This window comes from Ixodes scapularis, unplaced genomic scaffold (assembly GCF_016920785.2).
Source record: "Ixodes scapularis isolate PalLabHiFi unplaced genomic scaffold, ASM1692078v2 PGA_scaffold9__187_contigs__length_104089568, whole genome shotgun sequence".
NCBI classification, from domain to species: Eukaryota; Metazoa; Arthropoda; class Arachnida; order Ixodida; family Ixodidae; genus Ixodes; species Ixodes scapularis.
In genome coordinates, this window is record NW_024609884.1 from 20,968,404 (window position 1) to 20,994,735 (window position 26,332).

Genomic DNA, 26,332 nt, shown 5'->3' on the forward strand with positions numbered 1-26,332 from the left:
ATACTAATTTCGAACAAGCTGAGAATTCCGATAGTCTCATTAACAACGTCGATATCTGTTTTTCAACTAGTCCATCGTGAAATAAGCCTTTGGTAAATACAGTGAGGTCCCACTTATTTTGAAAACCAAATGTATGCTCAACTAAATACTTTCCTTTAGAAGAAACAAATCCAATGCAACTTGATTCCGATCCGACTACCGTAATACTTTCTTATCCGGACAATTTAAAGAGACCAAAAGCATATATAAACGTGACACAACTACAGAAATGGCTGTAATTCTGGTGCCTATATCATAAAATTAACAAACCATCCCATTTACCACATTCATGTAAGTAAAAAATAAACAAGTTTCAACTAAAAGAGCAGAACTGGCATCTCTTCTTGTTTCGATAAGTGCTGTCAACGCTATCGGGATACCATGGTGCCAGAAGCGACACTCCAGCCCATGCTGCCCAACGCTGGGCCCGAGAAAAGCTAATGGGGTCTCAAATAACGATATAACTTGTCGGACTGCGTTGGCGGAGAATCCTCGGAGACGCAGGAGGGGGCAGCAGCTCCTGCTCGAGGCCACCATAGGAGCGTGTCAGCCTCCGGGGGTTGAGGGGCTCGAACGTACCTCGCAGGTGTGCCGACGTCACCGTCGGCCGGAACAGTGTTTGCGGGCGTGGTAGGCGGCTTGGCCCATGGCTGCCAGGTGTGAGTGGCAGTGGCACTGTGGGCCCCCCTGCAAGGTCCCCTGGTTGCTGTCCCCATGCGCCAGCCCAAAGCTGGAGAACTGCATCCGGCTGTTGCAGTACACTTCGTCATAGGGTGGGTTGCTGCAAGCCAGAACGCGCGCCAAATGTTCGCCGAGACCTAACCTTTGCTAGCTTTCGCAGACCGTTTGGAAAGTTGTGAAATGAAAAGCTGCTCGCACGAATTGTGAGTTCACAGCTGGTTTCTCCATTTCAACCAACACATTAACGTTGGCAGTCCTTCAGCCTGCAACAGGGGAAGTTTATGTCACAATGAAATTTCCTAATGATAGAGGGATATTTTTTTTTTTTTGGTCGAACAGCGCAACATTTTGTAATAAACCCCTGACATGCAGTGGCTGCAACTCAAGCCTTGAGCAGATGAAGGAACCTACATTGTCACTCTCCGTGGATTTTAAGTTCTGTTTCATTTGGTGAAAATATTTATGTTTCCACAGAATTAGTAGTTTGTTTGTGAGAGCTTTAGTAACAACTGCCAGAATTCTATGTTGCAATGGACTAAAGTAAATGCTGACAATCTTAAATTACAGCTTACTGACGATATTACATTGTTTTCTGTCGAAAAGATGAAGCAAATACATTGAAACTCACTCAAAAAGAATCCAGACGATATAGTAGCAGAGGCAAAACCCTCCGACAAGAATGATCCCAATGATGACACTGAATAGCAGTGGTATCTGACGTTCCTAGAAAAAATGTAAATGTAAAGCAGAAGTTAAAAATATGGAAAGAAGAAAATCTTTACAACACGCATAACGTTTGAGCATCCAGGATGAACTGAATCCCTAGAAAAAACCTTGTACTAGTAGGCCTACCTCAATCAAGGTGTCATCCCAATACTTATTGCATGTGAGATAAGAGCAGATGCCATTGTTGAGCTCTTCTGAAACAAAAGATTGAAAACAAACATTTCAGAGTGAAAGTAGTAATATTGGGCAATATAAGTCCTCTGCTTGCTTCTAGCTCCTACCAAGTCAAAGCTGCACGAGCCGAAATTGAAGTGAAATTGTAGACAACAACCTTGTTACCAAAAGGAATGAATCATAACAATGGAAACCTAGTGATAATCCACAAGGTGGGAGCTTAGATCTGCGATGATAATAACTAACCTTCGATATCTTGAAAATCTTTCACGGAGAGGATTGACAGCAGTCCAATAACACACTGTTGTACTACAATCTGAAAACAAAGTAAAACAAATGAGATCAGTTTAAAATATTATTCATCGACCAAAGCACACTGGTTTGAGAGAAAAAAAAAAAGAATTAAGGCTACAAATCCAGCAGAACATCGGTGAAAGCTGCAGTATTGTGCCCAAAAATTTTAACATGTGAGGTTTCTCTATGTGCCAAGTGCTACTCAGTGGCATGAAATGCATTATGTGCACTTTCCTAGAACTTGTGGTGCACAGTCAACAGTAATAAAAAAAGTGACTGACCCTGCACTTTTGCTGGAGGGCCAGCATGTGCTTTTCATCACAAGAGCACCGAGGATCGTCAGTGGGGGTTGAACCCACACACTTCGGATCTGTCCTGGCCTGCTGTCGTGGTGGTGGCGCCACCTCGGAGACAGCCAGCTTGTGACCCAATACATCACAACGAAGAATGTCACAGTAGTCGGCCAAGCACACACCATTGTCAACCTACAAGGAGTGACAGAATGGGATGAGCAAAACAATTGAGACAGATATAGACAGCAAACGTTGACCCTTTGCACTTTGTAAAATAAGTCCAATCTTTGAATCGTTAACTACTAAAACACTCCTGTACCAGATGAGCTTGTGAAGGTGTATGGAATGAGAAAGTAATCAAGTGTAACTTGCGACAAAACCAAAAAGAACAACTACTGTGAGCTTCCCTCGTTAGCCTCACAAGATAGTTGTGGGACCTGTCTAATTTTTGTATGCCTCGAATTAGATGACACTCGTGCTGTGGACATGTCCCTGAAAAATTAAAGTACTCGGAGGAAGGCCATAACCAATGATGCGCTGAAACTTCTACGAATGCAAGAAGCTAAAGCTTTCATGTTTTGGGACAACGGTCTCCTTCCTAATTGTGAGAACACGTAGGCAAAACGCATGGTCCATGGTCAAGTGACAGGTGAAGGAACCACAAAGTACAAGCACGCTGCGTCTTTACTAGTTGACTCGTCACAGAACTTGTAAGCAGCCAGCATATCGTGGCTCCCCAAAAAGATTTTAAACGTTGCGCGCTCGCCTTGGGCAGATCGGGTGCATGCTCCTGATCCCAGTGGCTGGTGAGCTTGTCCTCGCAGAAGAAGCCTCTCCCGCACATGGGACACTTCCAACCGGGGGACGCCGAGCCCACAGATCCCGCGGCTGGGCCCTGGGGCCACCAGTAAAGGTCCCGGCTCGGGTGGAACGGGCAGTCGGGGCTCATGGGCACGCGGTAACGTTGCAGCACGCCAGTCAACTTGCGGCGCACTAGCTGGCGGGCGACGCGAGACTGGCTGCGGGAGCAGGGCTGAACACGTGGTGACGACGGCCCATTCCAACCCACGTGGGACAGCAGTAACAATATCACCACCTGTGACAGCCAGGGTCAGTGAGTCGCACCCTTTGCACTGGTCAACTCTGTGGTCAAGAACTGTTGGCTTCTTGCAGGTGCTATGGAAGGTCAGTTCCCCTTCTGCCTGGTACCCTGAGGCAACTGATAGCCAATCTTTTTCTATATCTTATTTTTCATATAATTTTTCGCTTGCTTTGAATTAAACACATCTGGCAGCTGACCACATAGCTAGCACATGAAATGAGGCTAATTCTCTACTCCCAGGAGTTTATGACTGAAGTCACTTTTATAATGCAATAACAAGCACGGATTGTAATATGTTCAATCGGCTTCAGTGGAATCAGTAAACATAAAGGGATACCCTTCAACTTCCAAAAAATTTTCAATAAAAGGTTAAAAAATATATACACGTATAATATATCCTGGCCCAATTTTTTGCCAGCTCGGTTTCCCTTAACTTAACTTTAATGCAATAAATTCAATAATCACTCTTTCCCTTCCTCTTTCACAATATATATATATATATATATATATATATATATATATATATATATATATATATATATACGTACACACACACACACACTTGCGGACAACGTGTCGCACATTATCGCCAAGTCACGTGGAAATATACTGTTTCATCCTGCTCCGGATCTATCGACTTCCTTAGAACGAAACAACGGAAGCGGGGCTCCTGCGCGGATGTCTTTCCCACATAAAGAGTGCTTGTGCGGAGAAGCCATCTTTCCCGTGTGCAACAAAGCGGCAAACACAAGTTCGGCGTTGTTGTTTTTGAAACTTCCAAAATGGGCAGTAAACTCGGACACCAACGATATAGACACGAGAAATAGAAATATTGACCAAACTGCAAGTCTCTCATGGGATGATCACAGAAATACGAGTTACGGTACCTCCACAGATGGACTGTAGCAACCGAGGAATTAACCAATCAAAAGGCAACATCTAGACCTAGAGACGTTTGCCGATTATAAAGCACTGTGAATACAACATGTGAACTGTGCTAGACACGCAACTCCGCTACACACTCGCGATAGGCATGGGGGAATACAGCTCACAGGGTCCTTAGAATGACCTTATTTCGGAACGCACGCTCATCGGTGAAGTCTCAAAAAGCGTGCAGGGCAACACCAGAGCAGTGACGCAGTTGTACTTTGTTGATAAACAACAGCTAGCGCAGATGCAACGCTCAAGTGCCTCCGCGACGCTCACAAAAACGCCCCGTGAGGGCGAGCGGACAATGCTTACCTCGACGCAGAGATAATTGCGATACATTTATTTTAACATCGAAGTTTCCTACGCTTCCCGTATCTGCCCGACGGCGTCCTCCGTCGAAGCGCCTGCAAACACGTCGCGGCCACCGTTGCCGACCGCCATCTTGTTTCTTCGAACCAGCGTTGGCGGCTCGCACGCCCTGGGTCGATACCACCGTCGGACACTTCCTTGCGCAATACGGGGCTCAGGGGAGCCGACCCCACCGGCCGCAATTAATCGGCTGTGTGTAACCCCGCAGTGCCGAGCTAGCCTGGGCATACCGATGAGGCTGGGTAACTTCGGCCGTGGCCCGTGGCGGAGTTGCGCCACCGAGAGTAGGGCCGCACCGGCAATATCTCGAGAATGGGCATGGATGCCACGCACCTACGGCCAGGAGCTACACGATGCTTTTTTTTTTTTTTTTTTAACATATGTACACAGAGACGCAGCTCCCGCTGAATACAGCGTGCTAGTTAAAGCTCCTGTGAGCGCGTGGCTTCACCTAGCTCACTTGCACGAGAGCGCGTGCGTATGAGACGCTAGATCAAGCCACGCGCTCGCAGCAATAACATAAAACTTTGACAGCGTTGTGAACCAATATATAACACTGAGTACAACTCACTAATCTGATTTCTTTTTTAAAGTTAGATGGTACAAGTACCAACTTGGCATTTTAACAGGCTGGAGCAGACGTACAGATGCCAGAGTTTCAGCACCAACCGTTATATCGTTAAAAAGTTGTAAGCGACTGGCCTGAAATGTTCAACAAGAAAATGGCGACCGATGGATCTCATACAATACACGGAGCTCTACGGCGCCAGTTACCGAAAACGGGCGAAAATGGGCCCCAATTTCGCACTGAAAATTTCATAAAATCACTTACGGTTAGGTCTGAAACTTTCGAAGTTTCTGGTTCGGACCGCTAGGGCTACATTTAGGCGGCTAATGATAAAGCATGCACTGGATATCCCGACTTGTTCAAATTTATCCCAGCGCTTTAGATAACGAGCGCTCGGTGATGCATAGTGCATTTTTGCGGTAAAGAAATACGCATAGATTAGAGGCCAATATCCTGGCTTTTAAACTGTGTAGGTGAGAGGGTTAAGCTAAAACTCCGTTTGTCTTTGTTTTACAAGTAGCGTCAAATGCGCGAGGCCCGTGCACCGTGAAGCCCTTAGAAGCAAATGGCGGCACAGCACTGGGGCCCTAATCTGGACACTTGGCGAGAAACTCGGCGAGAAATCTGGCGGGCGTGATTGACCAACTCCGCACTTGACCTTGGCGCCGGCCAATCGGAGCCGCGGGATTTCTCGCCGACTTTTTCGCCAAGTGTCCAGGTTAGGGCCCCTGAAGTGAGCGGCTGTTGAAAGCGAATGGTGGACGAGCACTCGCTTGTGGCACGTGTTTCGCACGTTCTCGCAACAATGATTGGCGGTACTTCTAAAAAAACGAAAAGCGTGCATTTTATCCAGGAGCTTTAGTACATATATATTGTGTAACTTTTTAACGCGATCTCCGTTGCCGCTTCGATCATTAAGTTTTATTTTCCTACGCTCAATATAACTCGACTCAAACCAGGCTTGTGCGTTGCATTCGTATTGTTTTTAGCCTGTTACTCACCGCGACGGTTCCATGGGCAGAGCCACAGGTGTTTGCGATAGCTGCGATCCTGGCACACATCACGTAGACGGACTTCCGCGCACTAATGCTCGTGTCCCACTAGAGCGACAGACAGAAGCAAACCACAACGACAAGCCTCAAACCAGTCTTTCGCGATTTGAGAGGCTTTGTAGAATAAAGGATGCTATGCTGAAACAGGAGCATCATGCACGCGAGGGTATCTTTGGCAGGCTTGCAATCGCTCGTGCTTACTTCACGAGCACCGAACGACTAAACGCCTGCCAAAGGTACCATCGCGAGCATGCTGCGTGAGTTTGAGGCTTGTCGCTGTCTTTTGTTTCTGTCTGTCGCTCTAGTGGGACACGGGCATAAGAGATGCGTGTTCGGCAACATGTCCATAGTTACCCTGACCCTTCAAACAAACCGCTTTCAACAGCAGACTCGGTGTGAATCGCAGGGAGGCAACTGGACCGAGCCAATTGGGAGCACCTTCTGGTGCAGCGGGAGAGTGTACTGTCATGTACTTCATTCCCATTCTGCGTTGACCGCTTACGCCTGCTTACAACGAAATGAGGTGTGGCAGCACATATCCGAGCATTGCGTTGCAATGGAATGCAAGGAATCGCAGTCGGTAACGCTCAAACGGATATATCTGAGCCAACTGTATCATTGTGTTGTCCTCTCCAACTAAAAGAATGTACCTACTTCGCTATCCTACTCCCACCCAACCACTGGTTAGTATTATTTGGGACCGCAACACCAAAAAAATGTGCATCAAAATTGAGATGGTTCAACGGAGATTTTCTTGCTGTCTGCAAATAACAATGCCGACCTCTCGAACAACGTATAACTATTGCTAGATTATAAGATTTTCGTATTAACTTTATCATAAGCTCTGCATTGGCCCAAGCTCTTATTTTACTCAATTATCTTCCCAGGAAACTAGGAACCACCAAACCACCGTGAGTTTTTCCTTCAGCCAATATTTGCTCGAACTACCATTCTCAAGTTTTCATGTTTTCCACGCACATCTAATTCGAACACACTGCCCCATGACATTGTTATCTCCCAAGACTTTAATGAAACACTCGATGATCACCCTTTTTAATTCATGCCATCATGTTTTCTGTCACAATTTTGTATTCGGGCGTGGATTGTTTATTCCGACAGTCATTGCTATTCCCCTTACTGTTCGTTATGTAAAACGATGGCTGAAATGCGTCGTTTTTTTGCTTTCTATTCTTTGCATATGTGGATCTGTACCCCACACATGCAAGCGCCTAACGAAGGCCTGCAGTATGTAATAAATAAATATAACAGTAAATACTGCATGCATAGCAGACAGTTTCATTGCCTCAAACACTCATCTGGCTATTTAATTGTGCTTACCAGCACAGACAGAGCAAAACGAATGTGACAAGAGACATTATTTTTATTTCAAAAGCCCCTCTCAGCAGTTGCATTTGAAACACTAGCATGAACATCCGTGCCTGGTCAATTTAGCAATGGAATCAAATATAAACCGAATAGAATCTATTGAAATAGTATCAAAATAAAATAATCCCGAGCACAATACCGCAGTGGTACATGCGGTATTATAGACCTCTTGTAAAAATTCCAAAAGGTCGCGCGCGAAGTCCTGTACGGTCCTCTTCGCCCGCACGCGACACTCGAGAGAGCGAGGGGTTAGCGCAGTCGGATCGTCCGCCTTCGCACGCACACCGACCCAAGGTCGCTCCTGCCGTCTGCTACAACCGATTGTAGTACCTCGAGTTTCCGGCATCCACCTTTCCGCGCCGCGGACGGCACTGCAAGCTGTGCACAAAGGTCTACCCTAAAATTTTCACGGTCAAGTGGAGTTTCCAAGTCATCATTACTTGGGTTCCATGTTCCACAGCAGCAATAAAAAGAGGACTTAGACAGGGTTGCCCATTGTCTCCCCTGGTGAGGTGGGAAAGATTAGAGCAGTGCAACCTAGGTTTTGACCTGACTTACATGGAGGGAGGACTTAAAGTAAATCAAGTATTGCCAGGGTTAATGTATGCAGACGACATTGTACTCGTAGCAGAAAGTCGTGAGACAATACAGCAACTGATTAAGATTTTCGGCAGGGAAGGGGACAGTTTAGGCCTAAAATTTAGTAGGGACAAGTCGGGTATAATGGTTTTCAACGACGAGAAGAGGGCACCCCTGGAGGTACAGGACACAGTGATAGCTCACGTAGAAACATACAAATATCTGGGAGTATGGTTAAGTGAGGGAAAAAAGTATCTAAAAGAACATGGAGATATTGTAATAAAGAAGCGGAAACGGTGATTCAGCTATTATGAAACACAGGGCACTCTGAAATTATAATAGATATGAAATTGTTAGGGGTGTATGGAAGGGAGTCATGATGCCAGGACTCATTTGGGAGTGCGGTATTGTGTATGAGGTCAGAAATCCAGGAAGGTTTAGAGATACAACAAAGGAGTGTGGGTAGGTTGGCATTGGGGGCACATGGTAATACACCAAATGAGGGAGTACAGGGGGATATGGGTTCGGCATCTACCGAGAGTAGAGAAGCGATCAGTAAAGTAAAATATGAACAAAGACTAGCTGAAATTGAGGATACACGGTGGGCAGCGAAAGTGCACAAGTATCTATATATGTAAAGTCTAAACACTAAGTGGACAAACCGAACGCGCAAGCTGAGATCTAAATACATTCAACGAGATGGGGCTGATCAGAGCATATCAGTAGAAAAGGAAGGAAAGGAAACGTAAAGGAAATTGTAGGGAGAGAATATAGGGGAAATCAGCTTTAACAATATACAGGGCACAAAAACAAGAAATAAAGAAGGAACAGTTGTATGATAATTAATTTGGGAGCTCATTGCTGTTTGAAGCTAGAACGCGGGTGCTAAGAACGAAAACATAGAGGGCTGAATTCCAGGAAATGTACACTCTATGCGGCATATGCAACCGCAAAAGGTAAACTGTAGATTAGAACATGTAATTTTAAGGTGCACGGGGTTTCGTCCCACCCTCTTAATGGGGGGGCATGACTACGGATTTGGAGGGGGCAGTAGGATTTGTAGACATGGATGGACGAATGGATAGGGAAAAAATTGCGGTAACTAAATGCAGGTTGGAAGATTGGTGGAAAAGATCGAGGGAGGGGTAAAAATACAGATACAAATAAACAATGAAAACACGTGTTAAAACAAAATTTATACAATTTTTTTTTAAAGGATGACGAAATGTTAGGCTATGTGGCGCAAGCTGCCGTCCGTTACAAAGGGTATAGCCATTACCATCCATCCATCCATGTTACAAGACAAAATGTACAGGCTAGTCTAAACCCCAAGGCGACCAAAATGCGTTGTCCATCATTTCATTTTCCTTCTCGGTTTAAATTATGATGGTTCAGTGTTATTTTTCTTCTTTCCACTGCCACGACACGTGCATGCCTGAAGGAGCATTTTTCCCGGAGAACACGGCTGCGCTGAGATGAAGCGAGATACGCAAGAACGCAATTTTTACTCTCACCTCTTCTCGTCTGTGCAGAGCGAGAAGCGTGCCTAACGTAGAAAACTAGCCCTCGGATTACAGAAACGAACAATAGAAAAATGTTGCAAAACTTCAGAGCACTCTCAGTGAATTCAAATGAACTGTTGGGCTAGTTGAGAAAACATCTTAAATACAAAAGAACAAAGGGAAAGGACAGAACAAAGATACAAACAGGACAAGCACTTACTATCAACTGATTGTTTAATACATGAGAAGAGAAAGACGAAAATGAGAGGAGAAAGACTAAATTAAAATTCTACATGCATTCGTGCAAAAAAATTTTAAAAATTAATTGAAAAATGAGAGCAGTATAAAGAGAAAAGCAGCCTGATTAAGAAAAAGAGGTTGAGGCACTCTTATCTCTTTCTCGGACAGCGATATTGATGGTGTGCTAATGGACGCGTCTCCTTTTTCTATTATATTGAATTTGTTCATTTTTATACATTTAATTTTCAAATAATTAAAAGAAAATGTTTGTGCGAATAGATGTAGCCTTTTAATTCAGTCTTTCTCCTCTCATTTTCGTCTTTCTCTTATCACATGCATTAAACAATCAGTTGATAGTAAGCACTTGTCCTGTTCGTATCTTTGTTCACTCTAAGTGTTCGGTAAGGTCAAATCGAGTAGTACACTCTTTGAAGTGATACTAGACAGTTTTGAAAGTTGACGTAAGCCCACTGTAAACAATTTCGCATGTAGCATTAAAAAAGTTAAATTACACCGACCCAATAGTGGTGGAGTAAGCCTCTTTTGGCTGCAACAAGGCTTTTAAAGAAAGCAAAAGGCAGAGAGATTGTAGAGGAATTTTATATCAAAAGGAAAGATGACAACTGCATTAGCCATGCCTTCTCTCTTTCTGTTCCAAAAAGAAGTAACTTTTCTAGATAGCTGCCTGTGAGAGTGGCGATTGGTTGTAGTGTAGATGTGGCAAACGATTTTGTGTATAAAAGCGAGTGTTTTTTCTAATAAAATCAGTTGTGAGGTAACGTCTGTCCTGTCGTCTTTGTGTCTTTATTGTCCTCGTTTTGTTCGCACTTTCTAACCCTTTAAACCAATATTGGTAAAAATTCCTCGCATCTTAGTGAAATGTCGCAGGAAGTAGCAACAGGGTAAAATTTATTTCACTTGGTGCGATTTTGCAGCTGCGACGTTAAACAACACAGCGTTCGGTTTCTTTTTCTTTCTTTTGCCGTACGGGAGAGCTTGCAACTGCGAAATCGCAAGTAAAATCGCACCATTTGGCCGCATATCACTGCAATCTGCAGGCAAAAGAAATGCACCTGGCGACATCCTCTCCTGTTGGGACCGATGAAGGGAGTGCACGCAATTGAAGAATACACTGGTGGATGTGGAGCAGTGTAGCATCATAGTCGGTGCTTCATTGCGAGCCAACGTAGATCGCAGTGAGGGTAAAGGCAGGTTCACATGGTGCAATTTTACCCGAGATTTTGCAGCTTTTTTTAATAAAGGAAACATGAAAGAAAAGGTTCCCAAACACAAGTAACAGTATGCAAGAACAATCCTTTCTGTGCCCAAGAAAAGATAACAAAAGGGAGTACATTTTAGGCTATGAATACCTCTACAATGGGAGCTTACAAATGCTCACATTTTCCTTTTTTTTATTAGTCTTTTTAAAAAACCTACGTCCCGAGACTTCAGTGTATAGCTCCACGAATAATTGCGGTCAGAAAGGAAATACTTAAAATGATCATTTTTGGCTAAAGTCCACCTACGAGAGTTTGTGCTAGTGGCTCTGGAATGTGGCAATGCAGCAAACCACACAGGTAAACGTTTTATTATGAATGAACTCCATTGTCAAAGATTGAATCGCCAAAAAAATGTGATACAAAAAAATAAAAAAAAAATAAAGAAGACATACTGGTGAGATAATTTTACTATTTATAAACACGTTGGGGCAAGGCTGAAGCCTGATTGCTCTAGCCTTGTGGCTGGGCCATTATACCTGTAGGACCAAGGAATTAGAACTACTTATTACGCCAAAGAGAGAAGCATAACGACAAAAAGAAAGAACATAGCACCGCCAATGTGTGTGCAAATCACTGCGAGTTTAACGTGTGCTATCTGGCTCCAACAAGGGCCAAACTGTTTGTACACCCCTTGAAGAGAGACCCAGTCTTTTTTCTTCATCTAGTTCAACATTGCACATTCATACCCATTATAAAATTGCCATCTGCGCGGCTAGTATTCAACACCAGAGTTGAGCACATTCCTGCAACATGTCCTTGCAGCATTTTTGGCAGAAGCGAGGCAAAGAGCCTGGTCGTCCAAATAATAAAATTGTGTTTTCTCCAAAAATTTACAGATCATATCCATCAAAATGTTCCCCATGACAGCAAAATTCATCCCCGGAGGGCTTGATAATGGGAAGGCCAGTCCGTACTAGGGGGAAAATGGTTGATTTGTAGAGCTTAATCTAAGACAAGTCACAGGGTTTCAGACATTACTACAAGGACATTAACATTCCAACTATAAGGATAATGTAACACAATTCATTGTGGTGTAGAATCAAAATCACATAATACAACCAAGAGTTTGATTCCTCCAAGCTATGCAAACATAGAAAAACCCCAGGAATTTGAAACCTACAATCATATGAAGCAATAACAACAACAACAAAAATAACATAACTGGGAATTACCAAAAAAGTTCACATGTTTGAGTCTCCATATTACTGCAGTCCCTGAGGCTGCCTCCACTAGCCACCTTGGAGGCTGACCAAAATAAATCCAACTGGCAGTGCTCAATTTGAGATTCTGCATCCCTTTTCTTTGTGAATGTGGTCTCTGTTCCCAAGTCATCGAGACTGAAATCGAAGTGATCCCATGGCGTCTGTGTCTCAATGTCAACACACTCGAAGTCACAAAATAGGAAGCCTGAGGTTTGGGTCTCAGTGTGGAACATGTCAGTGCATTCAAATGGTGCATCTTCAATTGTCTGGGTCTCGTTATGAGAAAACAAGGGGAAGTCTGTTTGTGCTGCACTCTGCTGAACACTGGTCATGAGCAGACTATCAAGTAGACTGTCTGTCTGTGTCTCGGATGATAGGATGTGATTGACATGATCAAGGGCGTCCTCCAAGCTACCATCTGCTTGTGATCCATGACTGGGGGTTAGCAGGGGCAAAGTGGGCGACTTTCTGCAAATGACATCCAAGTCCTGCTCTAGAGTAATGGGCCTATTAGTTTGCTCAACAAAGCACCCCCTTGGTTCCTGCAGGGTTTTTGCAAACATGGGGTCTGCTGGCTGAGCAGATACAGGCCTGAATGAATTGTCCAAATCTTTAAACAAGTCATCTGGTTCGAGTGTTTGCGTAGCTGAGGAGCTCCTCGAAAAAAGCTCTATCCACTCCCTAGATGGCATAGGAGAGCTATGAAATAGAAGGTTGTCCAGGTCACTCCACAACTCATTGGCAGAAATCTCTTTGTCGAGCTTAGGTGGCTGCTTGGAAGGGGTGCGCCTGGCTCGCGTCTTCTTGGCTTTGCACACTGCACTCTCTATGGTCTGTGTTTCAATGCTGCACCCATGAGATGCCTTCTTATGACAGCTGCCACTTCGGGACAAATTAGGTTGGTTCCCCTTGCACTGCACGTCGAACCCAGATGTCTGCGTCTGAACTGCCGTCTTCATGGCTCTGTGTCTTCGACACACTTTTGGTGGAAGGTCTACAAGTTCCGAGGCATCCCGCATGCAGCTTGTTGTAGTAGATGCTTGAATGGAAGAATCTTTCGTACGTTTGCTCTTGCAGGATACATTGGTCTGAGAGGCCTGGTGGACCTTCCCTTCACATATAGTGTTTCCACTAGACAGACTTGCACCTGCCATGGCTGAAGGTAGAGGTGGCACACTTGGAACTGGCATTACAATAGGGACGCTGCTCGCCTTTGGTACTATGTTGCGCCACTGGCCTGTGGTCCTGTTTGCACCATGGACAGGAATGTCTTGACCCTTCTGACCACTGCTGGTCTTTTGATCCTGGATCACAATGATCACTTGGGCTCCCACTGGCACAATGATGTGCTGTGCTGCCTGGCTTGAAGCCTGCTTCCTCCTAACATAATAAATCAGACATGGTTGGCAGTTACCATCAGCTGGGGATACAAATGTGGCATCATGAAGCACATAGATAACTTTGTTGGCCCTGCTTACCCATCTTAGCTCTTCTGTCTTAGAAAACAGCCAAGAGTTCAATAAGATATTAATATTAAACAAGTAATCAATATTTCCAGTAATTCATGACCCTCAAAATGTTTAACTTAAGAATATCATATTTGTAAAGTAGAATATTATAAATGCCAAAGGACTTCTCCCAAGAGGTTTGCGAGAGGCATCTGGGATGGATGAGGCTTTCAGATGGCCAAAAATTCTACACCGGTTTCCTTCTCTCATACTTTCTTCTCCTCTTGGCCTGAGTGCAGTGGGCCCAGGAACTAACCTCCCGGAAAGAAAGAAAGGTTTCCTCCTTACTGGTTGTGTGTCGGCCAGCAGGCTGAATCAATTGAAGGGCTATGAGCAACATGGGCACATCCCTTAAATAAAAAGAAGTGAAATAGATTGCAATTTAATATTATCCAAGAAATGTGCAGCTCTATTGAAGACGTCCAACATATCTGGCAATGCAAACAAGCTATATTTCATTCCTCTTTTGACCCAGATATATGCCACCGATTCTTCAGGCTAAATGCATAGTGCCCCTACCTCAAGGTCGACATCTTCGGAGATATGCCCATCTTGCACCGAGCCCTTCCATTGTACCATCCAAATGAGCAAGTAGAATAGAGCTGTGTTACATGCCTAGCTCTTTTTGGGTCAATTCACCTTGCATGTGACTTTATGGCAACAAAATCTTGTCCTTTTGAAGTTTCATTTGCTTTCCTGCTTTCCATTAAAAAGAGGCTTTCCTGTGTCACTACTAAAGAATTTCTTCCTGTTTGCAAAACGTGCAGACGAGCAGACCAACATATCCTCAGACATTAATATTTTTTTGACAGTAGCTCAAGTTCAATCTCCTTTATTGCTACATTATTTAAAGCAGGAGTGTACTTATTGCACTAGACAAAAGATAAGCTTGATTGGAATGCACTCCACTTTAAGTGCACTTTATGCACAATTAATACTCAGGTGTTTTGAAACACCTGTAAATAAATTTTTGCAATTTTCTAAAGTTTCACTGAGAGTAGGAACTGCCTTAGTATGTCAGTGTCATCTGTATCCCACTTAATATAGAAGTTGGGGAAGATAGAATGTCATCAGGTAAACTTAACCTTAATGTTTTGTGTATTTGGAAGAGGTTAACAGTTGAAATTAAAAACACTGGTTAAGTGGCACAAGACACCACCCAATTAAGAGTGCTCAACCATATGCACCTATACCGTCAGCCTACACACAAGACAGAAAAAGTTGTCAAAGTAGAAACAAAACAAAGCAACACTAACATACAAAATGTGTGCAATAAGCATGTCTAATGGTGCCATGCCCTATTTTTTACCTAAGAGGAGATCTGTGTCATTGTAAAAGATAGCTTTTACAGACATGCTAACCCTGGAGCAAGGGGACAAAATGTTTAGCTGCGTTCGGAGTTTTGTGTCTGTCCGTCCATTTTTTGTCGCCTCGCTCCAGGGTTACCATGTCTATGCTTAACCAGCTTGCCTGCCTACTTGCTTTAGCTTACACATCTTACCTCAGACACAACACACGAGATGCATCTTTAAAACACATCTAGGTTGTAATTGTGATATATAAACATCTGACAAAACTCTGCAAGGGAAGCCATTTTTGGGTCCCACTAAAATGTTGTTCCTTGGTGCAATGCAAGTGGCATGGTTTGGAACATCTACTGCCAAAAATAATGACAACTGGCACTCAGACATAGCTGGCACTTACCTGCAGACGTCACCACGTTTCAGCTCAAAGGGTAAGGAGTGCTTGTGTCGCCTGGCATGGGTCAGCAATGCCTCTCTGTTCTGGTAAGTCGCCCCACATTGGCAATGCCAGGATGTCCCACAAGTGGACTCGTGGTGCTTGGACAACCATTCTGCACCGAATTTCTTCCCGCACTTGGAGCAGGCATATTTTTTCTCGGCGTGAACCTTGATGTAGTGCTGCATAATAAAGAAATGATTTAAACCTACACTGGAGAGAAAACTCCAAAGCGTCCCAGTGTCATATCGTGTAAGATGTCTCCCTGTCACTGCTACAACCAAGAAGAGTACATTTAACCCTTGCCTCATGTCGTAGTGTTTTTGCGATGCCAACATTATGCTGCTACATACTTTTAACTCCCAAACGATATAAGGAAAGGCCACTCACTTTCAGTTCAGATACACAGTTTACAAGCTTTGTAAACTTAGGATGTGAAATTCAAGTGAATCTGAGGGGTTTATGTGTCAAACAAAAGGGCAGCTGGCATGCTTCGGCGTAGGACTAAAGAATATATTTGTAAAAGGGTGGCCCGAGCGGCATGAGCTTTCCGAGGAGTGCGTATAGCCATTTCCGTCCGAAGCGCACTCCGGAATGCGTATAGCTTTACTCATATTTGTAACGACCGTGTTGATAAAAGATTGATATGAAACAAAGAATCAAAAAGAAAACAATCGGTTGTGCTATGTCACCGTCTTGTCAATTCGTTCTGCTTAAAAGAAACAAGATTAATTTGCGCTACCCGGGAATCTTTTACGCGCAACCGAAATTCGGTTCAACAACAACGCTAGCGCGTTGTAAGCAACATTCCACCTGCATGGCAATCTGACTCGTCTGCCGTCAGCCAAAGCAGCTCGACGGCTCCCACGTCGAGAACGAGCGACGTAATGAAATGCGAAAGCTCCCAATGGGCCGCCTTGTGTGAGGAGGAATCGTCATGTTTCACTTCACCTGTTCCTGCGAACTGACTGCTGTCTTTGGTTTTTCCGACGCCCGCAAGAAAAATAGCAGCTGGACCCTAGAACGAATCCCATACCTGGGTGAGAAGTTTCCGAGACGAGAATGGCTTGGGATGTCCTTCCCGAGACAGGCAACTAGCAACGGTGCAGCAGAAGCGTTTCGGCATTTTTGTTTGGGCGTGTTCCTCACATTGCCTCATCTTCATGAGGGAAGGTAACGTTCACATATCAGACACTCAGCCAACTCAACCGCGACTACACCCTTGTCACGAACGAGGAAACAGTTAAGCTAGTTAAGCGCAACTCCGCCATACCGACAACGAGGTTGTCCACTGACAATGTAACTGCTTCGCCGCAGGTATTGCCGACATTACTGGCATCATAACCATAATTGAGTAATTTACCAAGATCCTGCATTACCGCATAACTACCGTTGCGGTCATATGATGACGCCTGTGCAGGCTATGGGCACACCCAACACACCGCACACACCATACCCGCACCCCAGCGCACAGCCGCGAGGAGGTTACAACTGCTGCTACCACTACAGGCTACCACAGTGGAGGCCAGAAACTGTGGAGGCCGGAGCTTCTTTCCCCCTCCATTTTATTGGGTGGTAACTACTGTCATCACGCGGCTCCTTGCCAAACCATTGTTTTGTAGTAGTGACGCCTGGTGACACTTTCAATAGATGGCAGCTGCATCGCGCAGGGCTCTGCGGTGGTGATTTTCAATTTGTTTAAATTGTTAAATTGTCAAACAGTCAACTTGAGGGGCTAAACATGCAATAAGATCGTCCGTAATCTAGAAATGTAATTTATTTTCTTTTTTTATGGCGCAGCGCTCATTTATTGCAGATCCGGTGCCTGCCTGAGAACGCAAACGCTGCGCTAAGCGCTCGAAACCGAAACCAACGTGTGCCGTCGGAATCGAGTTTGCCATCCCTCATAAAGTTTTCGGTTATTTCTGATCTCAAAGTTAAATTCATTGAAGCACATCGATCCGAATCAAACGCTCAAAATTCCGCTCGAGTTTTACAAACACATTGCTGTGATTTACTTGTTCTCCGGCATATTTGTAAAGGTTTGAGCGCGGCGCGAGGAGAGCGCGGCGGCAGGCCAATCGAGCGCCGGAATCACGACGACCGCATCCCTGACGGGGCGGGCGCTCCGCCAGCTCCGCACTGCAGTTCATTCAGAACGAAATATGGCGTCGGAGGATGCGCGCACGCCAAAGTGCGAGCTCGAAGGCGATGGCTGCGTTCGGTTGTCGTCCATCCTACAGGCCTTTGGTGCTCCTATTCGCGAAGAACAGGCCTGGGCTGTGTGCTACCAGACCTCAAAGTGCATGTGCAAGGAGTGGACGACGGACAACCGCGGATGCTACTGTCTGACAGACACCAGTCAGCTCAGGATCCACAAGGACGGGAGTGTAGACAGCTCGACGGTGCGCGACCTGGGTCCCGGTGAGTGTTTTTCCGACGCCTCGTGTTTTTCTCGGGCCCGCCAGTGATTTGCGTCTAACAACAAAGTAGGCTGGGATCCTAGTCAGCATATACACTGTATTTGAGCCTCCGGCTATTGATTGGCACGTCTTCCAGAGGAAGGCGTGTGGTACGGATGCGGGGCGCGATGTCGTTGACGGAAATGTTTTCTGCGGTCAAGCGGGCATTGTGCTCGACTGGTTACAGTGTTTATAGTTCCGATACTTAAACCTGTCATTTAATGGGATGGTCGTGAAAGCTACCTTTTGCCCCAATTTCACTGTTCTGCATGATTGTGATTCATGCTAGCCTCCCGAAATGGGAATCCGCACCATTTGTAAAATGTTGGATCGCGGCTCTTTGCAGTGTGTGTTGATCGCGAGAAAGCATTCAGGGTCTATGCTCAGAATGGTTTCTCACTGCTTCCTAGCTTCTCCCGTTGCCGCTACCCAATTTATCGGCGACCGCTGTCACCGTTCCCCAGTGACAGCAGCGCGCTGATTTTGTGATGGCGCCAATCGACGCGCTCCCCAAATCCTGCGCAAGTCTGACGCCTGCGCCGCACTGGAGACGTTATTTGCTGTCTGTCTGGAACGGAACCTTGAGTGTCCGAGTTGGAACAGCTTCACCTTCTTCTAGCGGAGACATCACGACGAACGCCCGGTGACTCCGACGCGTTGGCGAACGGGTTACTTTTGCAAACGCCCCTTTCTTCCGGCTGTTCGCGTCTGAAACTGCGTGTACGGCGACAGGGGCCGTCGAGGTATTAGTGTGTGCTTTCCCATCTGCGATCCGACCGTCGGAATGGCCGCGCTCGCAGCCACCGGGTCTAAAGTGCCATGAAACGGATCATTTTGAACCGCCGCAAACTTGGCACCATCTGTACAGCGAGCTGAAGACAGGCCTGGGAGCTCCATTGTTCCCGTGCCGGAAGGAGGCGCGTCTAACCTCGACCTTGCCCCCGAGGAGCTGTCGTTGGTCGCGCATTTTGTGCACCGTGGACCCCGCTCGTCCCGCTTGCAACAACGTGGCTGGCCCCCCCTGCCCGGAAGCGGACAGCCGCTATCGCTTGGGTGTCCCGTATTCCAGGGAGAGGGCAGGACCATCTCTCTGGAACAAGGGACATCCCAGCGGGGTCTGTGTTCGGGCACATCGCTCACAAGCGGTACCAGAAGGTAGAGATTGGGCCGTACCAAAGTCCAATCCGAATAGTCCGTCGTTTCCCACGTGGTTTGGACCTAATCTTCAGCTATCGAGGTTCAAGGATCTCTGGCAAACAGCTGTAGATTAGGTGCTGAATCATTGGAGTTATGATCTTCAAGACGAGCGTGTGAGAAATGACACGTTCCAGTATGTTTGCACTAGGCACATTTAGGGTCGATATTTAGTGGGGAGCTAGTTCCTCGTTCTTCTTCCGACTCCCACCAGAAGAGAATGCGTGGTGTGGCCTCAAGAAAGCTCGAAGTTTCGGACAGACGTTTTTGTTATGGCGAGGAGCACCCTGTTTTGTTTATCGTCTCGTCGGTGAAGAGCGTCCGAACGAATTTTTATTGTTGACATCTTGTGTCCCATGGCAGTTTCTGCCGTTGAGTACTCATCGCGGAAGGTTAATTGGTGTCGACAGTAAAACTCCCGGAGAGGGTAGACCTGGATCGCTGGATATACCGAGTGTCGTCAGCCCGTGACGAAATGAAAAGGTGTGAGATGCTTTGGTAGGCACATCGTGGCAGACAACCGCAGTTTAATGCTACGAAACATGTGCGGTACATGTTGCAACGTTATGCATGTTATTTTTTTTTTATTTTTCTTAAAGATTACTTTTTTATACAAGGAATACAGTGAGAGTGGCACAATAAAAACCTCTATGCACAAAGAGAGTTGCAAATATAGGTACAGCAATCTACCAGTGCGACGTCGCGATCAAAACCGAACAAGAAAAACAGCTGATTTACGTATAAAGAAGCAGCACGATAAAAATAGTGCACGTCATTTGGAAAGGTCGCACAAGGAATGAGAACAGCTACGGAAAAGAGTAGCAGTGATAGCGAAACCTCTGTTACCGGAGCTCGAAATTACTTATGCATTTCGCAACAGTTTGTATAAAAACAAAGAAACTGGTTCACATTCAAGGGTATATCTAGGTTGTTTGTTCCTGTCGAATGTTTTTTTTTTTTTTTTTTCTGTAAAAAACTAGTATTTGATGGTGTCTATCCAGAAGCGGCATTCACTAATTGCTTTTAGGCGCGTGAATCGGGTGTGTGTTCTTTTCTAGAAGGTTCGGTATTTATCCTGTGGTCGTTCTGTTTCCAGCCATTATGGGAATGCGTTATGGATAAAAGAAATTCGAAAAAAAGAGTACTACACATTACATGTTTGTAATCGCTGCTCAAGGTCACCGAGGCTATCAATCGTCATGAAACAGGCGTTTGGCCGCACAATCTTAAAAGGAAAGAAGAAAAAAAAAAATAATGAAGAAGACGGAGAAGCCGTGCACCACAACAATCAATATTTGCGTTCTTTCTCGGATGAGGCGCACGCTGGTCTTGTGGTATTTCTTCCTGGTCCCGATGGCGCTGGAGAAATCGGTCACGCATTGGCCCGCCTTGTTCTTCGTGTTTCCTCGCTCTTCCGCCTTCGGCGCGCTCGCCGCCGAGATTTCGAGGAATTCCTCGTCCCGCCTGTGGGTCGCTCTTCGTTTAATCGGCGTCTCTTCGCTGGAGAATCGTGTCCATTACAGCAAAGGCAAAGCAAGCTCAGCTAAAAAACAAAAAAAACTGTTCAATGTCCTAGTGTAATCTCCCCTTTGTACGGTTGGCATAAGACAATACACGGTGAGAAGTACGCTGGACCGGTTACCTAGGGGATGACACAAACGCACGGACGTCTCAACCCTCAAGTTACCTCAGTCTCGGATATTTTTCACCGTGTTTAACCTCCGCACATGCTTTTTTTTTTTTTTTTTTTTTCTCTCTCTACAATACACACATTGCTTTAATAGGAATGAATGTGGCTTATCGTTTGGTCGGGGGCGTCGAGTCGTTTCATATGCTCAATGCGGACAGCAAGTCGTCTGCATCTTGCGCAGGAGTTGTGGTGACGTCAGAACGACGCCGAGCTCTGATTGGCTTCGATTGAAGAGTAGTGAGTAGACCTCAAAGCGAGCTGCCTTGAGGTCTACCCACTATCCTTGCAATCAAAGCCAATCAGAGCCCGCTATTCTGACGTCACCACTACCCCTGCAAACGAAGCATACGAACTTGGGCTTCGCATAGAGATACTGGAAGGCGGGGCGGCTCAGCAGTAAACGATGCTTTTCGACGCCGTAGGCAATCGTTACATCAATCAGCCTAGTATTTGGCACGCTTCCAAATGTGTCAATAGGCGGCAACGCAAACCAGCTTCATTATATCCACTGCCCCTCCCGCCCGTTAACACTTTAGCAGAGTGAACGCTGGAGAGGAGGTTGCCTCCTCTCCAGCGCTCGCTCTGCTAAAGTGGAAACAGGTGGGAAGGGCTATACACCAACACGCGGATATGGCGTCACGCCGTACGTCGTGACGTCATATCTGCGTGTTGGTGTATAGCTCCACCCACCTGTTTCCACTGTATAGCTCCTCCCACCTTGTGCCCACGTCACGCCGTACGACGTAACGTGAGCAAAAGGTTTTTTTTTTGTAAAAGATATTCACGATGAAATGTATTCTGTTTACGGTGAGAAGTGTTTATTGCGTAGAGCGGTGCACAACTGGGTTGAGGAATTCTCCCAAGGGCGCTCAAATGTTGTTGACGAGGAGCGCTGAAGTGGTCGTCGTTTTGAGATTGCGACAGTGCGGCGGGTGGAAGAAAGTGCGAGTCGACAGGTGTTGGAGCACTGGTATAGATATGGGATAAATGTGGCAATGTTGGGGGAGGGTATGTCGAGAAATTAAAGGGGCTTTTCAATGTGGTATCCGCCCCCTTTTTTTTTATAAAAGCCTTTTGTGACGTATTGACTTTCCCTCGTATACAAGCTGGACCTTTTGCCACATTATAACTGCGACCGAAGGACACTGTGGGATTAGTTTTTCAGTAATTGCCGTGCCAATTATCAACTCATCCAGCTTTCCTCTGAACGCCACCGTGGCTGTCGATGGAAGGTCGCGTATGACGCTTTCAGCCGTGAAACGCTTGTTGACGACGAAGTGCGCGCATGCAGTCTTGTCAGAAATGGGGCGTGTTCGATCGGCGACACCGACAAGTGAGGCGCGGGCACAGTCGCGAGTTACGTCTCGTACCTTTCCTAACCGAGGAGGCTGTTTCCGCGCGCAGAGCGCGGCACGCCAGCAGCCTTACAGTTTCTTACATGTCGTCCCATTCAGTGGCGTACCAACTTGTTTCTCAGTGTGTGTGTGTGTGTGGGGGGGGGGGGGGGGGGGGGGCGAACCTCTCCCCCTCCCCAAGGGTTGGGGACAACGCCCTTGGTATCCCTTGGGCGCCGCCGGCCAGTGTTTGCCCTGCTCAATGGCGGCAGTTTCAGGGGGGGGGGGGGGGGACACGTGTCTTGCCCCCCCCCCCCCCCCCCCTCTGAGTACTTGGGGGGGGGGGGGGGCAAGCGCCTTGGCCCCCCGGTTGGTACGCGCATGGTCCCATTTCACTACCAGCGTCACACTACTTCATAGGTTTTGATTACAGCCGGTTGGGTGTCACCCGCCATCGTTGGTTCAGATAGGAAATACCAGGGCAACGTCAGCTGGTAAGACGGAACAGCGGCGCGTACAACCGTGTAAAAAAAAGAACGAAACAAACGAACATGCAATCCCTTTGTTCAGAATGACTACAATGCTTAGTCAGCCGCCAAACTCCCGTGAACGGAGAATCCGCCATGGCAAACACTCGTCTCCATACTTTCGACACAAGTGTTAGTTAATCTCCGCGAAAGAGAAAGGACAAAATGTACGTTCACGCGCTCAAATGTAGCCGGCTTCCGTCCGGCCAAATTTGGTGGGACGGGTGTCTGCGCCGTTTCCGTGTCGTTCCATCTCTTCAGAATCACCCATAGAGCCAAAAGACGGATTCTCCGTTTCAAAGTTGCCACCCACGCGGAACAGTGCCGGTCTCTTGTGCCCGAAAAGAGCAGAAAGAATGGGCCCGACGCGTAACGTGCAGCAGCGTGCGGCGTTTATTCGGAAGGAGTTGGTGTGGAAGGTGACAGTCCGTCATTGATCGATGGGTATACGGGGGCCGCTGTTTTGCTTAACGCGAGAAGCACGTTCACCCGAGTCTCTTTCTCCTCCGACTCGCGGACCTCCTGCGGGCCCTGGCTTGTTTCTTCCAGTTGGGTCCATTTTGGGCCGTTCGGGCGTGCCCGATCCAGGCACACCCGCCCGCATCGTGAAGGGTTTTTAAAAGAACAGCTTTCACCGTGCTGCGGGACAAGGCGGCCGAGGAGGGTTGTTCTTACCCGTATACAGAAAGATGGTTTTCCGCCGCAGCGGTTTCGGCGGGATCGCCCAGTGGCCCGGTTCCCAGAGCACTCCCCCAGGTCCGATCCGTACGGTTTTCCACTCGCCTTATCTCGGGGTGCCTTCGCATCCAAATTGGCCCCACGCGCCATCGCCACTAAACTCGCCGTGCTTCCCACAGCGAGCTCCCGAGTTTCCCCGTGACACGCGCGCTCATGCAAAGCAGCGTTTGGGTTGTGGTATTCTTTCGGCAGTATCTGCCGCTGCGCCGCATAGCTGCATATCAACAAACTTGTCGAGCTCTTCCATCGGTGCTCGATTCGACGGCCTATTTGGTAATTGGGTGGGAGATCAGTTCGTGAGGGATGCCAGCCCTTTGGCACGAGGGCGCACTCTTGGCTTCGCCCCGCTGCAAAAGCCTGAGCTCTATGATTGGGGCACCTCAACGTTCCAAGTGCGCGCCATACCGAGGGTAGATCGCAATCGCAGTTCTCGTGGCGAGCGCGGTTGAAAAGTGGACCCGGCTCTTACGTCCCGTAGACCTTTGGAGCCACCACGGCAGGTGGACGTCTGACCCCTCTTCTGGGCTTCAAGGTCACGAGGCCGCTGGGAAAAGGGTTCACCTTCCGAAGATCCCGCCGCCTGGGATTCGCCGCTTTCAAGGTTTCTCGCGCGATTATCTGCAGCGACGAAAAGGCGGCGGTCTTTTGTTGCGGGTTACGACACTTGTAGATTACGGGCACATTTTGAGGGCCATTGTCACAATCGCCTTCGAGACAGTGAGCAGGGTGGGAAGCTGAAGTCGATAACAGCGTGGGACGCGAGGTCTCTCCTCGCCGGTTGGCTGAGCGTCGGCCGCACTTTTTTTGCGCTCCGTCAAGCACGAGAAGCGGGTCGCTCTATCGTACGCGGCCATCTCTGAACGCTTTCGGTAACATAGCGATATGTCCCGAGGAGGGATGCACGTTTGCTGGGCGGCTGCAACATTCCCGGGGATGTTCGTTGTCGCCCGATATTGACGCGGCCAGCACAAATTGTTCCCAACGCCGATTGCATCGTCGTCGCGGCACGCTTTGTCAGAACAAGCCCCCCAGGGACCGCGGGGGCTTTCGGCTCGCGATGTCCTCGTCACCGCAGTCTGCGTCCAGCGAACCGCGAACTGTTTCTCCCCTGTCGTCCTTTACTGACGTCGCAGCCTTGGTCGGCATTTTGCACGGTCGTCTCGGAGTCGCTTCGCCGAAGGGCCGGGCGTGGACGTCTGTCCATCTCGACCTTCAACGCGCGTGAGAGCTGACCTTGAATGCTCCGACTCAGCCTCGCAGTCTCCCGGCGGCCCTACTCGATTGAGCTGTAAAAAAGGAGTAGTTTCCTCGGGTGCGCTCACTCTTCAGAGCGTTCCATCCTCGGTTTGGGCTTATCATGCCAGCCGCCAAATCTGTCTGAAAACGTGGTATCTTGTGAACGTCACTCGGGTGGCCTTGGTTCAAACGACGTGCGGGCTTCGTCCGTCCCCGCTGGGCACCGACCTCCGACATTGCGCGCGGGGACCATTCTCCGGCTTCCTCGTATACCTTGACGGCGTCGCGTTTCCCATAACCGAATCAAGGGTGAACCTCGGCACTCTCTTGTTTCGGTAAATGGCTCCCGAAATTAGAAGCCTGTTATTTTCTCGCACGCAACACGGCGTCCTTTGAACCGCGCGCAGGACACTTAGTTCTGGGAAAGATGTTGTCGTCCAGCTAAGGGCCGTCTCGTTCTTAACTGCTCACGAGCTTGATGTGTCGTTAATCTCGGTCCCCATGTGGCGACTCTAATTCGGCCTTTGTTTTCCCTATAGCCGCGCACTTCGGGTTTCGTGCTGGGCAGCATGGTAGCGTGCGCACCCCTTTTCCTGTCCCTGGCGAGAAACTCTTGCCGAAACATACACCAGCTTGACCGCGATGGTCTAATTTTAGCGCATGAGCGCAGCGTAGGGCCTAACTAGTTTCGCCAGCGTTTGTATTGCGGTGCACGCGATGGTTGGTGCCGCGTGGGAGGCCGGCGAAGCTTCCTGATAATTTTTTTTTTCACCGAGCTGCCGTTTTTTTTTTTATTTTTGTGTGTGTACTTTGATGGCACACTCGTTCTTTTTGGCCGAGATATTGCCAGCGGGAACGAATGCGCGGTCTTGTTGGGTTGGATGGTGTTCCTTCTGCATGACCGCTCGCTCATCCAGCCAAAGATACGAGGCGCCGATTGCAATGTGTCGCTGCGTCGCCGTGTTTTCTTTCGGCTTCTTGCAGGACCACGGGTCGCATTCCGCAGTGGACTAGCTTTCCTATTCAGTCTTCGGAAGCGTTTTCCCGGGGTGTCGGTCTGTTGGTCTCCGTCCGCGTTCTCTGCCGGAATACCTTTGGCAGTCGTGGGCATTGTTTCCGTATCGAGGATCAAGCTTTCCCTTCTTCCGATCACTCCGTCGTCAAATGAGAAGGTGTGGAACTGAATTGGTTTGTGACACGCGCTGCAAGGAAGGCTGAGCGAGGAACTCGTACTTTTGCGGTGGCACTCATTCGAGTGTGGAGTCCAAAATGGATCTCTTTAGCTTTGATTTTCATATACGACTACTTAGGGCCCATATACCTGATGAGCATTATAAGAAAATAATTTAGGCGATATTTTCTGACGGCTAGAAGCCCTAGATCGTAGCTTAATTTTGGGCAGTTGCTCCCGCTGAGCGAAGATCGTGCAGCAGAGGTGCCTCCTTGAGCAAAAAAGAGCTCGAGCGTGTAGCCTAGCAGTGCACGG

General features: G+C 47.4%; 3 protein-coding genes across 3 annotated transcripts in view; 1 reads left to right on the forward strand and 2 right to left on the reverse strand.

Moving 5' to 3' along the window:
* Nucleotides 1-636: 636 nt before the first annotated feature.
* On the reverse strand, nucleotides 637-4,578 carry LOC115310694. The gene is made up of 7 exons (XM_029969148.3): nucleotides 4,552-4,578; nucleotides 2,974-3,303; nucleotides 2,196-2,399; nucleotides 1,867-1,936; nucleotides 1,573-1,640; nucleotides 1,349-1,443; nucleotides 637-820 (listed from the first exon to the last, which is right to left on the reverse strand). The coding sequence occupies exons 1-7, from the start codon at nucleotides 4,576-4,578 to the stop codon at nucleotides 637-639; spliced, it is 978 nt and encodes a 325-aa protein (XP_029825008.1).
* Nucleotides 4,579-12,358: 7,780 nt separating this feature from the next.
* LOC8050906 lies at nucleotides 12,359-17,135 on the reverse strand. The gene is given in 7 exon segments (XM_002434950.5): nucleotides 12,359-13,178; nucleotides 13,181-13,300; nucleotides 13,303-13,344; nucleotides 13,347-13,397; nucleotides 13,400-13,797; nucleotides 15,630-15,847; nucleotides 16,702-17,135. Coding segments are annotated over 7 exon segments (984 nt in total). The 5' UTR covers nucleotides 16,831-17,135; the 3' UTR covers nucleotides 12,359-13,152.
* Nucleotides 17,136-17,778: 643 nt separating this feature from the next.
* The window catches only part of LOC120837831 (protein spire homolog 1), a 251,359-nt gene continuing 242,805 nt past the window's right edge, over nucleotides 17,779-26,332 (forward strand). The window contains exon 1 of the mRNA XM_042287143.1: nucleotides 17,779-18,089. Coding sequence (XP_042143077.1) covers nucleotides 17,831-18,089 — 259 coding nt within the window. The 5' untranslated portion in view covers nucleotides 17,779-17,830. The remainder of the gene's footprint in view (nucleotides 18,090-26,332) is intronic.